General features: G+C 42.1%; 2 protein-coding genes across 2 annotated transcripts; both read left to right on the plus strand.

Moving 5' to 3' along the window:
• The first annotated feature begins 488 nt into the window (after positions 1 to 488).
• On the plus strand, positions 489 to 4,789 carry mturn (maturin, neural progenitor differentiation regulator homolog (Xenopus)). The gene is made up of 3 exons (XM_027030910.2): positions 489 to 954; positions 4,253 to 4,375; positions 4,537 to 4,789. Exons 1-3 carry the CDS (start codon positions 784 to 786, stop codon positions 4,642 to 4,644), a joined length of 402 nt encoding a protein of 133 aa, XP_026886711.1. The 5' UTR covers positions 489 to 783; the 3' UTR covers positions 4,645 to 4,789.
• Positions 4,790 to 7,065: 2,276 nt separating this feature from the next.
• znrf2a (zinc and ring finger 2a) lies at positions 7,066 to 14,234 on the plus strand. The gene is made up of 5 exons (XM_027030900.2): positions 7,066 to 7,802; positions 12,372 to 12,470; positions 13,231 to 13,336; positions 13,424 to 13,500; positions 13,622 to 14,234. Exons 1-4 carry the CDS (start codon positions 7,478 to 7,480, stop codon positions 13,479 to 13,481), a joined length of 588 nt encoding a protein of 195 aa, XP_026886701.2. The 5' UTR covers positions 7,066 to 7,477; the 3' UTR covers positions 13,482 to 13,500; positions 13,622 to 14,234.
• Positions 14,235 to 14,790: the final 556 nt, after the last annotated feature.

The following is a 14,790-nucleotide window of genomic DNA, read 5'->3' on the forward strand; positions in this document are numbered from 1 at the left end:
CTGTGATGAAAGACCATCAGTTGATAGAATTGGGAAAGTTGTCGAAATTTCAAATTCATTTCGTATTGGAAAACCCTTCAACGTGTAAAACCTTTATTATATGTAGGGACATTCTCAGTGCTTAAATGTTTATTTCTGACACGAAGACCAGCACGATCCTGTTTTGCCAACGCATAAGAGCTTTTGTGTTATAAAGGATAATGGTAGAAGATTAAAGGATATTATATAATAAATGTTGAAAAGTGGGGCAAAATGTTCAGATATATAGAGTGACATTAAAATATGTTGTACAGCCTGTGGAGACTACGTATATAATAAACATTAACCACGCCTTATTGCGCACATTAAAATTGTCATTACTGAGCTTTAGACATATCGTGTAATGTATTTTTATTATATGAATACTAATTACGAAATTGATGTAAGTTGGTGGACGGTGCCTTTGTGATGACGACGGGTCCGTGTTTTCGCCTGTCGTCATCGCGAGACAGGCTTGCATTCCGAGCCGAGGTGCTGAGCGTGCGACGCGAAACGACAGTCTGTTTATTTCTCTCACCGAGAGCGGGAAGCTAGGCTCAAATAAACGGAAAGGCCAATATGCGACAGTGCTAGCGCGAATCTTTCCCGAATCACCATGCGGATGAAGCTTTAGGGTTTGCGGAGAGCCGTCAGCTGTTGTTGTTTTTTTTTTTTTTTGCATCCAGCATCACCAAGGGGGCACGGAAGGCACCGGTGTAACGGCTTCGCTTTGACCACTCAGGTGCACTGTACAGCTGACGAAGGATGGAGTTCAAGCAGCTGGTGGACACCGCGGAAAAATGGTGCTCGGGTAACCCGTTCGATCTCATTTTCGCGGAGGAGGTCGACGAGAGGCGGTTAGACTTTTATGCGGAGCCCGGAATATCGTTTTACGTCCTTTGCCCCGATAATATGACAGGAGGTACCGACAATTTTGTAAGTACGATAAAATAGTGTATGTGTGGAGAAAGGGAGGGGCTGACGGGGGTTGTGTGTACGTGCGTGTGTGTGTGTGTGGGAGAGAGAGAGAGCGAGGGAGAGAGAGAGCGTCATGGGAGTGTTCGATTTGGTGGCTTTAATTACGAAATTGTCTCTTGTCTGCCGATTAGAGGGAATCGGTAAGGATGCGCGCTTTCCACGCACTTTCTAGGAGGCAAAGAAATGATGTCACACTAGGTGGATGACTGCGGTCTGGCGCACACTTTCACCCATCTTACTCGGTCAAAGAAAACTGGGAAGCTCGAGTGCGAAATCGCGATGCTGCCGTGCTGCGTTTTTTTCCGTGAGGGACCAGTGAGTGGCATGGACACACTGAAACAGGTTTATCTGCGCGCTCTCTCCACTCCCTGGACGTAGGGGCGGGGAAGACGCTTCATCGGTGGCTCCATTTTCAGACTGGTTGGCGGCGCCACACAGCGACAATACATTGTGTCAGAAGAAGGTTTGAAAGCCCGCACCGTTCAGCGGCCGTGTTCCGTCTTTGGCACTTTCACTGTGGCACGAATAGTTGATTATAACAGCGAAGCGGATTCTTCCCCCGTGCAGTGCGGATGGCGCTACCCTCTTTGTGATGTAATCCAGTGTGGGACCTGTTTGCAGTATCAGGTGTTGGCCACCTTAGAATGGCGCTTATCTACAAAATATTTACCAGTAGTCTCTCTTTAGCCTCACTGTTTCTCAAACCTGTCCTATTTTTGACCTTCAGTTGTAGATTGTACCTTATTTTCACAAGGCCTCTTCATGTCTGTTCAAATTAGAGAGCTTGGCATGGAAATACAGCTACAATTCCGCACCCTCACCCGTATTACTCTTTCTCTCTCTCTCTCTCTCTCTCTCTCTCTCTGTCATAAACACACAGACACACACACACAGACACACACACAGACAGCCTGACTCCTTTACACATGCATGCTAAATCATCCCACACCCAACCTACATTATGCAGCTCAGGAGTCCCAAGGGCAGAGATCAGTGTTCAGAAATAACTCCCCCATCTGCATCTGCAGACACTGGAAAGCCAGGGCTCCAATTACTAAAGCTGATCAATTCAGTGCTCTCATCAGAACAGACAAACTGGCACAAAGAGACCTGCACCTCCAGCCGGGCAACTCGGCGGCAACTCCCATACATCAGAGCCCTGAAGTATGAAAAGAAAATGGGCCGGACAAGACCTTTCATAGAGGTGCTGTAAACAACCACCAAGCACCGATTCTACCTACATTAAAGGCGTCTCCAAACCGAAAGGGGCAACATTTTTACATTAACACAGCGACCGTGCTTTATTAACACAGAGAATGTGCTTCATTAACATAGAGAACGTGCTTTATTAACACAGAGAATGTGCTTCATTAACATAGAGAACGTGCTTTATTAACACAGACAACATGCTTTATTCACACAGAGAACGGGCTTTATTAACAGAACATGCTTTATTAACACAGAGAACGTGCTTTATTAACACAGAACGTGCTTTATTAACAGAACATGCTTTATTAACACAGAGAAAATGTTTAATTAACACAGAGAACATACTTTATTAACACAGAGAATGTGCTTTATTAACAGAAAAGACTTTATTAGTACAGATAATGTTCTTTATTAACAGAGAAAATGCTTTATTAACACAACGTGCTTTATTAACACAGAGAATGTGCTTTAGTAACAGAAAATGCTTTAACACAGAGAGCGTGCTTTATTAACACAGAGATTGTGCTTTATTAACACAGAGGACGTGCTTTATTAACACAGAGAACATGCTTTATTAACATAGAGAAAAGACTTTATTAGTACAGATAATGTGCTTTATTAACAGAGAAAATGCTTTATTAACACAGAACGTGCTTTATTAACACAGAGAATGTGCTTTAGTAACAGAGAAAATGCTTTATTAACACAGAGATCGTACTTTATTAACACAGAGAACGTGCTTTATTAACACAGAGAATGTGCTTTATTAACACAGAGAACGTGCTTTATTAACACAGAGAACATGCTTTATTCAGGGCAATGCAATGGAATCTGGTTGGGGAGCGAACGATTCTACAGCACAGAGGCTGTAAGTGCTTTGGACTGCCATGCCAGCTCCTCGCTTTCTAGAAGTCCTTAAAGATTATTGTCGACCCTGTTGTGGGTGGCTCTGTCATGCAGTTTGCTGCCATTCCTTTCTAACTGGCTGCATCCAGAACCCTGCGGTCCTGTAAGCTGATGCTGTCCACCCTGCCCTCAGGACGCAAATCTGAGGCCTGGCACTGGTCTACCCAGGCCAGATTCCTGCTGTCGCCACTCGCAATGTGTAGGTGTGGGTCCAGCGCTGCGTGATGGTGAAACCGAGCGCAGCATAAAAACCCAGCTCCATCCCAGTGTCTAGCTGTCATGGTCTAAGTTATGCCTGGTCATGTGACTCAAGGAGGGGAACGGCAAATGTCCAGTTCCTGTGCCTTTGTTCCAGTGTGAAAGACTGGTGCCAGTGCAGTTAAAGAGTAAAGGCCAATACACATCTGACTGAAATTCAGAGTTTTAGCTCTAAATGTGGTCTGGCTTCTGTTCTGAGGCGACTTTTTCATTTTTTTTTAATAAAGCTGCCTGTGGCAGGCACCCTGAGCTGCCCTCGTGTAGCCCCACGGGGTGGCTGACGTGTGCGTGCTGGCAGGCTGGACTCCAGGTGCACAGTCAAATTAATGCTGGTGCTGATTCATCAGACCCCAGGATGTACGTAAGCCCTTCCAGGAAATAAGTAGCAGAGAGGCCCGCCCGAAACTCACAGGGCTGGCTATTGTTCTTGATTTACCTCATTCAGAACTCTCTTGTCACTCTACAGTGTGACCAATAGGAGTCACTTTGTTCTTCCCCAGGGGAGTGTCAAAACATCACATATAAAAGTAGCATATCTGTTGCTTTCTCTGGGGTTGCATGCATGATGACTCATCTGTTTAGATGTACCAGGAAAAACAGACTTTTTTTTTTTCAACCTTACCTGAGTGTGTGTTTGCTGCATCATGTGATGGGTTGTGCTCTGTGCGTGTGTGTGTGTGTGTGTATGTGTGTGTGTGTGTGTGTGTGTGTATGTGTGCGTGTACGTTTGTGTGTGTATGTGTACGTGTGTGTGTATGTGTACGTGTGTGTGTGTATGTGTGCGTGCGTGTGTGTATGTGTGCGTGCGTGTGTGTGTGTGCGTGTGTGCGTGCGTGTGTGTGTGTGTGTGTGTGTGTGTGTGTGTGTGTGTGTGTGTGTCCAGCATGTGTGGAGTGAGAGCGAAGACTGTCTGCCCTTCCTGCAGCTGGCCCAGGACTACATCTCCTCCTGTGGACACAAAACTCTACTGGAGGTCCTCGATAAAGTCTTTAGATCCTTCCGACCTGTAAGTGCTCAATACCACACGCGCACACTTGCAGCGAATTAAACTACACAGATTTGATCTACAAACAGTTTCACACAGTCATATGCGGGTCACCATCTTCCCAAACAGTACAGCACAGCACAGAATGTTTGATGTAACGAGTATGTGATGTTGTCCTCCAGCTCCTGGGTCTTCCAGACATTGACGACGACACGTATGAGCAGTACCACGCAGATGTGGAGGAGGACGCTGAGACAGACCACCAGCAGATGGGTGTCAGTCAGCAATAATGCCCGTCGAGGCAGCTCCACCGTGGGCCCAGAGTAATGTCCTTTTGGAGGGGCCCCAGGGGCCTGACAGTCTCTGTCTCTTCCCTTCTCTCTTTCCTTCTATCATACCATCCTCACATTTCTTCTCTTTTATGAAACACACTATCCCTTTTCCTCTCTCTCTCTCTCTCTCTCTCTCTCTCTCTCTCTCTCTCTCTCTCTCTCTCACACACACACACACGCGTACACAGTCGCCTGTTAAACTGCACCAATACACCCTTTAATGTTGATAGCTATCGCTCCCAAAAAGAGCACTCTTAGAAAAGACCTCACATGTCCCTGTTGTTTTCAATAGCATGGAATATAATCCATATTATTAACCCATTAAGTATTAGTACCTTTCACCAAGCTCTCCTGAATGGGAGAAGACATAAAATTAGTCCACTATAACAGAACTTCCCCAAAATTGTTTAATTTCTGACTGCGTGGGCCCATTAAACACATAAGATAAAGTATGTCATAGACAGAGTCTAGTCAAACTGGTGACTGTATTAGTGGTTAAAGATTGCTACTGTTGATTAAGTCTCTAGAGCTTCATAATGATAATTAGAGCTTGTTTTATGAATGTATAGACTTAGGAAGGCCTAAATGCTGGCAAATAGGATGTATTGTAAATGTCTGAGACTAATCAATGATTTCAAAGGTCAGAGGCTTTTTATTGAACTCGGGAGTACTGATCTAAGGTTTTGTGTCCCAATGACTGAGTGGTAATAGCTGATCCTAGCTAAGACACTGAAGGCATAATGGCCGCAGAGCAAAGATAGTGTGATTGCATTTTCAGAGTAGATAGGCTTGCTTAAGTTTTAACAGGCATGCCTTCCTTTGCTCTTAATCATTGTGTTGTGGTTACTTCAGTTTTGCTTTGCAGTAGCTATTGATTGTATTAAACTACACTTCAGGTGTGTTTTCACACATCAGTGGTGTGTGTGTGTGTGTGTGTGTGTGTGTGTGTGTGTGTGTGTGTGTGTGTGTGTGTGTGTGTGTGTGTGTGTGTGTGTGGGGAGGGGGGTTAAACCGTAGCTAATTCTAGTCTTCTTCCATGGCTCTCTGCTCCCAGGTTAGCCAAGCAAAAAGCCTGAATCTGTGTCCGAATGCCGGTTTGGTTTCTTCGCATTGGCTTGACAGCATGCAGTACTTTATGTGTGCCCATGTAATCCAGTGTCCTCGCGTGATCTGAAGCTGTATTTCCAAAGCAACGCAAAGTGGGGCCGCTGCTTGCGGATTACCTCTTCCCCTTAGTAGCACGTGAGACCAGTGCAGAGCACGGAGGATCCCCGGAGGGCCCCGGCTCTGTTCCCCACGGCCACCCCCGGAAAGTCCTGGCACAGCACGGTCTGGCTGTCGTAATGCGGGAAACGGCGCGTGCCATCCTTGGACTCCGGGTGCCTTGCATGGTGGGAGACAGAACCGATACGGTCAGTCTGACCTCACGGGCTTTCTGTGCCTAACGTCACCGCCGGCCACTGCTTCTACGTTGTCTTCCTCCCTTCCAGCCGAGCGATCACGCAGCCCACACATAACTGGTGTAAGATCAATCAGACCTGCTCTTCTATTGTACACTCATATTCACTTAATTATCTACCTTTATAAACCTTGTTTTGTTAGTGCTCTGTAAGTTTTAACAAAGGGTTTCTTTCAAGTCCGACTGCCTCCTGGTATAACCCCCTTAAAAACAAGTACCACAAGTTTTAATGACTTTTGGTTTGGCTCAAAAAAATGTATGTTTTTATAGGTTAACCTGATTTACCCCCGATGCTTTGTTAACTGTTTTGTTCTCCACCTTGTTCTCAAGTTCCTAAATTAAACCATGTGGAGGTGATATTCTTCCAGCTTACTCTGTTCACCATGAGTCTGCCTTTTACTTTTTAAGCAGAATGTTTAAAAAAATGTTTGTTAAGTTATTAGAATTTTTGCCAAAATGTATCTGTTCACAGTTAAGTTGATTTGAATAAACTAATAATAAGCCTGTTTTGCTTAGCATGCAGGTTAATGATATAATATTAAGATTGTAAATACTGATCTGATATTACAGGTAGGACCAGGTAAGATTATCATTATGGAAATTTGAATTTTAGATTTTCAGTTTAGTGATTTGCAAACCAAAGTGTTTTAAAGCCTAATCAAGTTTTTAAGTACCTACATAAATATAACATTTAAAATGATCAATTTAAATACAAAATTAACTATAAACTATGTTTATAACAGTTTTGTATCAAGGTCTGTCATACTTTGACAATGACAGTGTTGAACTATTGTGATTTTTATACATAATTAGACGGTTAGTCTTGGTTGTGCGGACCAGCGTCGGAGCCATTGGGGAGCATTCCGGCTATGACGTCACATGACGTATATAATGGAGGAGGGCAATCCCTACTTTTCACACGGTATAATATTCGACTCGCAGTATCCCTCGACAGTTAGCAGCGGATCTCCGTCTTATGTATTTTGTCCAGTGCCGTTACCATGTAGCCTTTGAGGTCTGGTAAACTGGCCAATTTCGCATGTAGAGGCTGCTGCTAGCCGATAGACGTATCAACAGTTAGGACATCGCTGTTACCTTCACCTACCGACGAGCAACAAGTGTGCGCCCATGAGAACCTACTTTAAGACATGTAGAGAACCTATGGATTATTTCGCTTTTGAAATTTAATATTAACATTGTCCGACCCGGCACGTTTGACGTTTTTTTTGTGCTGAGCTCATTTGAGTTCGCTCGTTTTAAGACATATTGACCAGTTTGGGCGAACAGTGTTACGAAATTCAGGATAACTAAGCAATCGGTCTGACAAGAGTCATGGGACCGAAACAGAGCAGCCCGGCGGCAAATGGTCGTATGAGAGCTTACTTCGGTTCTGATGTAACCTCTCCTACTCCAGAAAGCAGATCGGGGAGAACAGCTCTGCTAAGGTTTTACGCAGGTGGCCCAGGAAATCAGCAGAGAGGACAAAGAGGACGATACGCAGCTGACACCAGGCCGAATGCACTTTTTCAGTCGGGGATTATACCGAACACTAGTGGGACTCGTAGACACAGCGATGCCACGGATGAAGTGCGAGGGCAAGGCGGACCTCGGCTTTTAATAGGGTCACTACCTGCCATATCTCCTCAGCTGCTTGGAGGTAAGCCAGTGTGTCAGAATATGCGTTTTGAACGCTATCTAAATTGGAGCTTTTTTGTCATGCACCCATTTCACTGACTTTTGGACAAACCCGTTTCTTTATACTAGACATGCCGTTATGCCAGCGATAACATTACCATACATACTAACCTTGAATCATTCAAACTGAACGTGTAGACACCTCATGACGATAGTGAGGTTACTCGTCATAGGAACCTCTAAGACCGTGATTACAAAGCTCAAATGTCTGTGATAAAAAGCCCGTTTTGTTCAAAGGTCATCATTGATTGATTAAAGCTATAGTCAGGTTTTTTTTTTTCAATCTACGTCAACAAAAGTCTAAATTCACTTTGACCCCAAAACAGTAAAGATGGCATAAAGTCTGATATGAATGATTTTTTTTTTTATGGGGAAGCTGCTTGCTGTTTGTTTTCAAAATATGTTTCAGATTCAACAAGATATGGCCATAGCTGCATTAACCCATTTAACACTGATATTAACATTAACAACACTACAACACTGACATTTAAGCTTGTCACTTGGATGTAATCATTCATTCCTTTATATATGTAAATGTTGTAGTGTTGTTAATGTATGTAATGTAAATGTGCAGTGTTTAGCAAAAGTCACTGCCATGAGTAAAAATGCAAGTGAATCAAAAATATGCATGGGTTCATCCACTAAATCAAACCCCTTTGTGGTCCCTCAATATGTCTATGTAAATTACAGAGCTTATGAGCTTTTTGTTTGGTCCAAAATATGGATATCCAATTTGCATATTAATATGCCATGCCTGGGTGAAGTTGTTTTCAAATCAAACCTATTGAGTATCTCATCTTTTAGCAGCAGTGAACCTAACTGGCTAATTGCCTCTGCTGTTCAACATACTTAATTTGTTTTGGTTACAGACAGCATGAGATCCCACGCATTGTTATGTCCACAAGCTATTACTAATTTACTGCCATGAAAAGTACCCTGTGATTACATTTTTGGCCACTTTGTTTTTTTTGAAGAGTCTACTCGAAAGTACCAGCTAGCCACATACATGAGTCTGTCTGCATTGTTGGAAATACCCCAAGTTTTCTTTTCAGTCTTCCATACACTTCACTAAGAGGAACTGTGTAACATGCCCAGTACACGTGTCCTCCTGGTAAAAAAAGGAATCTTTAACGTATGCTATTTGTCAGATTTCCATCAAGCCTTTTGATTATAGATTTTATGAACGGTGTCCTAGAAGTGTTTATGGTGGCAACACAAGCGCTTTCTACACAAACTGATGCCCACGTGGCAGTTCGTCCAGCCGAACCAGAAAACGCCATGCCACTCTGTGTATACTGTACATTAGCTGTGAGCTATCTGCAGCAGGGGAACTCAACTATGACCTTTGCCCCAAGGGGGGGGGGTGTACTCCTTCTTCCATTAAGCCAAGGGCTGTTTAGAAGGGCTCTTTGGATTTCAGCCCTTTTTACAAAAAAAGTCATGCAAGTAATGTCTGCAGGTAATGTGGCTAACACCTTAATGGACAGGTGCAGCAATAATAATAATAATTAATAAATGACTTTAAGTCCAATGATATGGACTTATGAATATTGTCCATCTGAAGATATTATACTTCTGATTATGGGACAGTTAATGAATTACCCTTGGACGTATTAATCTAAACTGAAAAGTATATGCTTGACTTTTGTGTTTTAGCACCCTAATGTTATAATAATACAATAATAAGAGCATCTCTTCAGCACAGGAGACCGGGGGGGCATTGCTAGCTTCTCCAATGGCAGAAAGTGTTTGTTTGGTTGGCCAGTTCATGGAGTGACGCTCGTTTCCGATAAACAATAGCTGCAATTATCTGCAATTGTTTATCGGAAGCTGCGTCTGACCTGTTTTTCCCCTGAATTGTGACTGGTGCAAGGAAGTGTCTGGGTATATGACACTGCACGCATGTGTGTGCGTTAATGGTGACAGATAAGCAGTGTTGTGTTTTTTGGCTTTAATGAGTTCCTGGTTAAAGGTTGCGCCACAGGCCATCCAGGGTAACCAGGGATTCTCTGTTAGGACAGCCCTATTCTGTCATGACTATTCATGCACACTTCCATGTTTTAGGAATTTTTCAGTGAAAATTTACAGTTCCACATTTTAATGTTATTAGTGTTGCACATTTAAAAATAAAAGCAAGAATTAATCATGACACAGCTTCAGCGCCACTTTCTTGGCCATAGATCTCGCCTGTTCCTAGATGACATTAAATTCTTAGATTCTCTGCCTAAAGTTTCTTCATTTGTTTGTTTTTAATTCTGGTCTGCGTGTTTTCATTTTAAAAGACTATGAATACAAGAATATGAGCACAGTGTTCTTGCTATAAGCAGCAGAGTGAGAAACTCCATGAGAGGTCCATGCTTGGGAGATTCTCATGCATGTGACGGAGGTCAAACATGGCAGTGTAAGCTACAGTTCATTAAGGCATGTATCTGGGGAATGAGCTGCTCAAAGTAAGTGGAATAGATCCTGGACACATTTAGTGTTGGGAGGTGGGCCACTGAGCGGCTGTCCTGTCTCAGTGTTTTGGTCTGAGACAGTTTGTCCTCCAGTGCATAGTAAAAGTGTCAGCTTTTACAGATTGCTTTCTTGAACCTCTTGCTTTGCTGGCATTGTTACTAGACAGGCAGAGTGAGAAACACACACAGACCTACACAATGTTTATTATTTACACATATTAAATACCACATGGGTCAGCACACTTTTTTTTTTTCATGGACACCCCTGCTTGAGTGGACATGGGTTTGAGAAGATTGTTTTATCTCTTTCTCAGTCACTCCTTAGCAAATATATTTTGTAGATTTTTGCTTATGTGATCTTATTTGGTGGTTGACTGTATGTGATGAGTATGTGATGTAAAAGGCAGTCGTGCAGCTTTAGACAGAAGACCATGTGTTGGATTCCTGTTGGTCCACTGCTTTGGCTAACTATGGCTAACTTTGGCTAACCCTCCAGCCAGTGTAAAGTAATGAAGTAATGACAGGAAGCTATACGGAAACGCACAACCCTGAGGGAAAGAATTGTGTGAAGAAGATTGTAAGTGTTGAAATTATTGCTGATCACAAGAACTTATACACAGGTGTGTTTATCTGAAGTGGTAATGACAGACTGATTAGATATTAAATGCATATGAGTAAAGACCCTGAAGTGACACACACACACAAACACAGACGGCAAGAACCTGCCGTGTGGGCTAGGCTTCTGCGATAATTAAACAATTATCGTCAACAGGTTTGCAGTGATAAATGATATTATCCTGTTGCATCATTGTTGTCTGGTGTTAATGGGCCCGTTGTCTGTTTCCGTGACATAATCCTTCTTTTTAAATAGCCAGTACGCAAGTGACCTACTGCATTTCAACAAAAGACTGACAGAGAAATTAAAAATAGCAAATCTTAAATATAGGAAAAAGTCTTTGTTAATGAGAAACAAAAATGATTCATACAAATGTACTTCCCCAGTAGTTCACTAATTATGGCAATATTTGATAATATTGTTTAAATGATGCATGCATTTGGCAGTGTAATTGGCCTTGAGCAGATATTGTGCGGTGTCTCACAGCACACTGGCCTTTTCTGTATTCTTAGCCCTACCTGCTTTAACTCTGGTAATCTTTGGTCAGTACAAATTGACAGTAATAAACAGGTACTGATGGCTATAAAATCAATGACCTATATTTATCAGAACATTGTTTTTTTGCGTCCTAATGAATACAAATATATGAATATAACCTTACACAAACACCCAGTTAATATAGGTCATTAACTACCCTGGTTATAGTGCTCACTGTATTTCCTAATTAGCTAATGAAAGGTGAACATATAGGTGAACATATAACCCCATAAAAGAATCTTGCTTGATTATCTGCCTTAGATGCCTAACTTACCTGGTTAAATTAGATATTTAATGGTTTACACATAATTTATCTTGCGATTCCGGCATCCAAAAGACACAATGTTCTTTGAGTGCTTTCTTTAAAAATGATGCAAGATGGGCCTTTAAATATGATCTTTCTCCCAGTTGCCCTGCCATTCTGATATCCCTGCAACACAGAGTTTGGCGACCTTGTGAAAAATTGCACCACGTGCCTATTTAAAATGCTCTGAGTGCTTTACCATGTCAGGGAGGCTCCAGCCAGCGAGCGAGAAGGTTGCTGTCTTTAGCTTTGAGGACTAGTGTGCACTGTGGACTGTGGCATTAAGGCCAGCGAACCCTGTCCAACACCTGAGTCTGGCTCACCTTCATCCCCCGAAGTACATCGTCCACAAGAGAAATTCAACCAACCATCCCACCAAACACATGCAGTCTGACTCTTTGGCTGTGGATTAATCCCCTTCTTCTGGTCTTTAAATTAGTAAATCAGATCTCATTTTTAAAATCAAACTTCAAGTAACCTTTAGTGAACTGGAAAAGAAATATTGATTACTATTATTTTTTAAAAACAAGACTGTATCTCACGGACATCTTGGTTTAATTTCAAGCTCCAATCACCTTTTCCCTCTATATGCTTGTGTGTTTTCTTTTTTCTCCCAAGCTGCATTCCACTGTCCTGTGTGTTCAACGTTTCTTGACTCAGATGAAGTGGAACTCCATCTGGACATGTGCCTCAACAAATCGAGACTCACTTACAACGGTGAGAAGCCCACTCGACTCCTGTTGGCACTCGGGTAGAGCGCTGCCTGGTACACCTAGCCAGTCCCCTGTAAAACATTCCCCCCATTTAGCTCATTCTGTCACTAATCATTAACAGAAACCCTGACTCAGGACCTCTTGTTTTAACCACCTGTAGGTGTTTTTGACTCAGGTAGTTTCTAAGATTTGAGTCACTGGAAAAAAAACAGAAGTCTTTTTACCTAGCTAATCCAGATTAGAAATGTATTTTACTTGACACAACTGGATCTGATGAGCTGACAGTTTACTCACATGGAAAAATAATTGCCATGTTTTTTTCTTTTTAGTCTTGCTTCTTTTAATAGTGTACACAGCTCTAAATGGTATGTGTGATGAATCATGGCAACTGTTTACATCATTTAAGCCCATAAAATACATTTAGTATACATACTAAAGTATAAAGTATGCTAAGTACACATTCAGTATATTTAGTATACTTTAGCAGCCTGGCAAGGGGAAAGGATGTGGGTGGGGCCAGTAGCAGTGTGGCTGGTGTCCCACACGCTGTGGAGGTCAGTGGTTGATGACACTGCAGAACTAGCATTCCCAGCTGCCTGTCAGGCTATTGAACTCCACCTATCACCTGTTTATGTACTGCCATGTCACAAGGAAAACATAAATGGTGTTTCAGAAAGTGCTGTCTTGCGCATAACCCTGGCGTGAGTTATTCTCCCAGTCACAAGTGAACCACTCTCATCTGCACGTCTCTTCCTCGTCTTCAGAGGATGTTTTAGAGAAGGACTCAGAGGAGTGCACTATATGCCTGAATCAAATGGTGGAGGGGGACACCATTGCCAGACTGCCCTGCCTCTGCATCTATCACAAAAGGTAAACGAAGGACAAATACTGTCACAATACATGCTTCCTCCAAGTCCGTGCGGCTCTGGTTACTAATCCTGGTTTACCTTCTCACAGGTGCATTGATAAGTGGTTTGAGGTAACCAGGTCTTGTCCAGAACACCCCAGCGATTAAACATGTTCATATTCCACAGGTACTCTAAATAACCCTTTGTCCTCTGGCTTTTGAGGTGATTTTTCTTTATTTCATATAAAGGTGAGCTGTTGTATGCTTACATTACCTGGACTATGGCTTCACTTGTCTGTTTCTTTCAGGTTCCTCCTTTTCATCACTGAGGAACGGTTTCAAAGGTGACACACCCAAATTGGTTGGTGTAGGCTGTGATCCAGGACTCCATAGTTTTATTGGGGTCATCAGTTAATTTTTTTAAAGCCTGTGGTTGCTTCACAGCTGTGCCAAAAGACAATTAAACACAAAGCCTCAAGGATCCTGCCCATGTGTGTGATTTTACCACCCGGACGCCCACCACTGTGTCAAACCCCCTGGACATCAGGTTGTTGTTTAGAAAGCAGTAACTGCCCTGGACATGCTGTTCTCTTCTGGGGCTTTGAGCCAATCCTGCTTGGAAACAGGACAGCATTTCAAGCAAGTGAACACAACATTAGGACCATGATCAGTGGTGAATAAACAACACAACTGAATTTTTCTGTGATTACAAAACCAGACTAGCCACTAAAGTTGATCACACCTCTCTATTAAAAAAGTTTGTCTTTTTCATTTGTAGTTTCTTTTTCTTCATTACTAATGAAGAGATCACATAGCAGTGTGCTTAAAGAATCAAGTGCCATTTAGGTGAAGTTTGCTGCTACATTTTTCATTAGCAATAGTTGCAATTGAAACTTTTTAATAAAGCATTTTTTTCTATGAGTTGTGTTTAGAGTTGTGTAGGACTGAACAGAATAATTCAAGATGACTGCACTCCACCATATTTTGTTGACATGTGAGGTAGTAACACATTTCCAATGTAATTACAAATTGACATTATACTAAAACAAATTCTTAATTTTTAAGATTAAGTCTAGCATAACCTTACATAAGGTATATATTATAGTATATAGCATATCATGGAGAATTACTCAGTTTCACTCAACAATGCAACTAATCATTTGGCTAAAGAAATGTTTAAAATGTGTTACCATTTGATTCTAATGAACTACCACACAGACACATTGCACAGATGTATGACAAAATTATCCTGAACTCAACCTTGAACACTTTCATAAAAAATAAAATTATCTGAATCTGTAATTAGATACTGTTTGGTCAATTATGGAATACCTCCATGTGACTAAAAATCCTTACATTAAAAATATATTGACTAACATCATTTGATTATTTAAGCAGTAGAAATCTATCTTTAGTTTCCTGTTTCCAATGAGAGCCTGTCAGCCTCCTTCCAACACTACTGTGGGCCAATCCAGTG

Source organism: Electrophorus electricus, chromosome 4 (assembly GCF_013358815.1).
Source record: "Electrophorus electricus isolate fEleEle1 chromosome 4, fEleEle1.pri, whole genome shotgun sequence".
NCBI lineage: Eukaryota > Metazoa > Chordata > Actinopteri > Gymnotiformes > Gymnotidae > Electrophorus > Electrophorus electricus.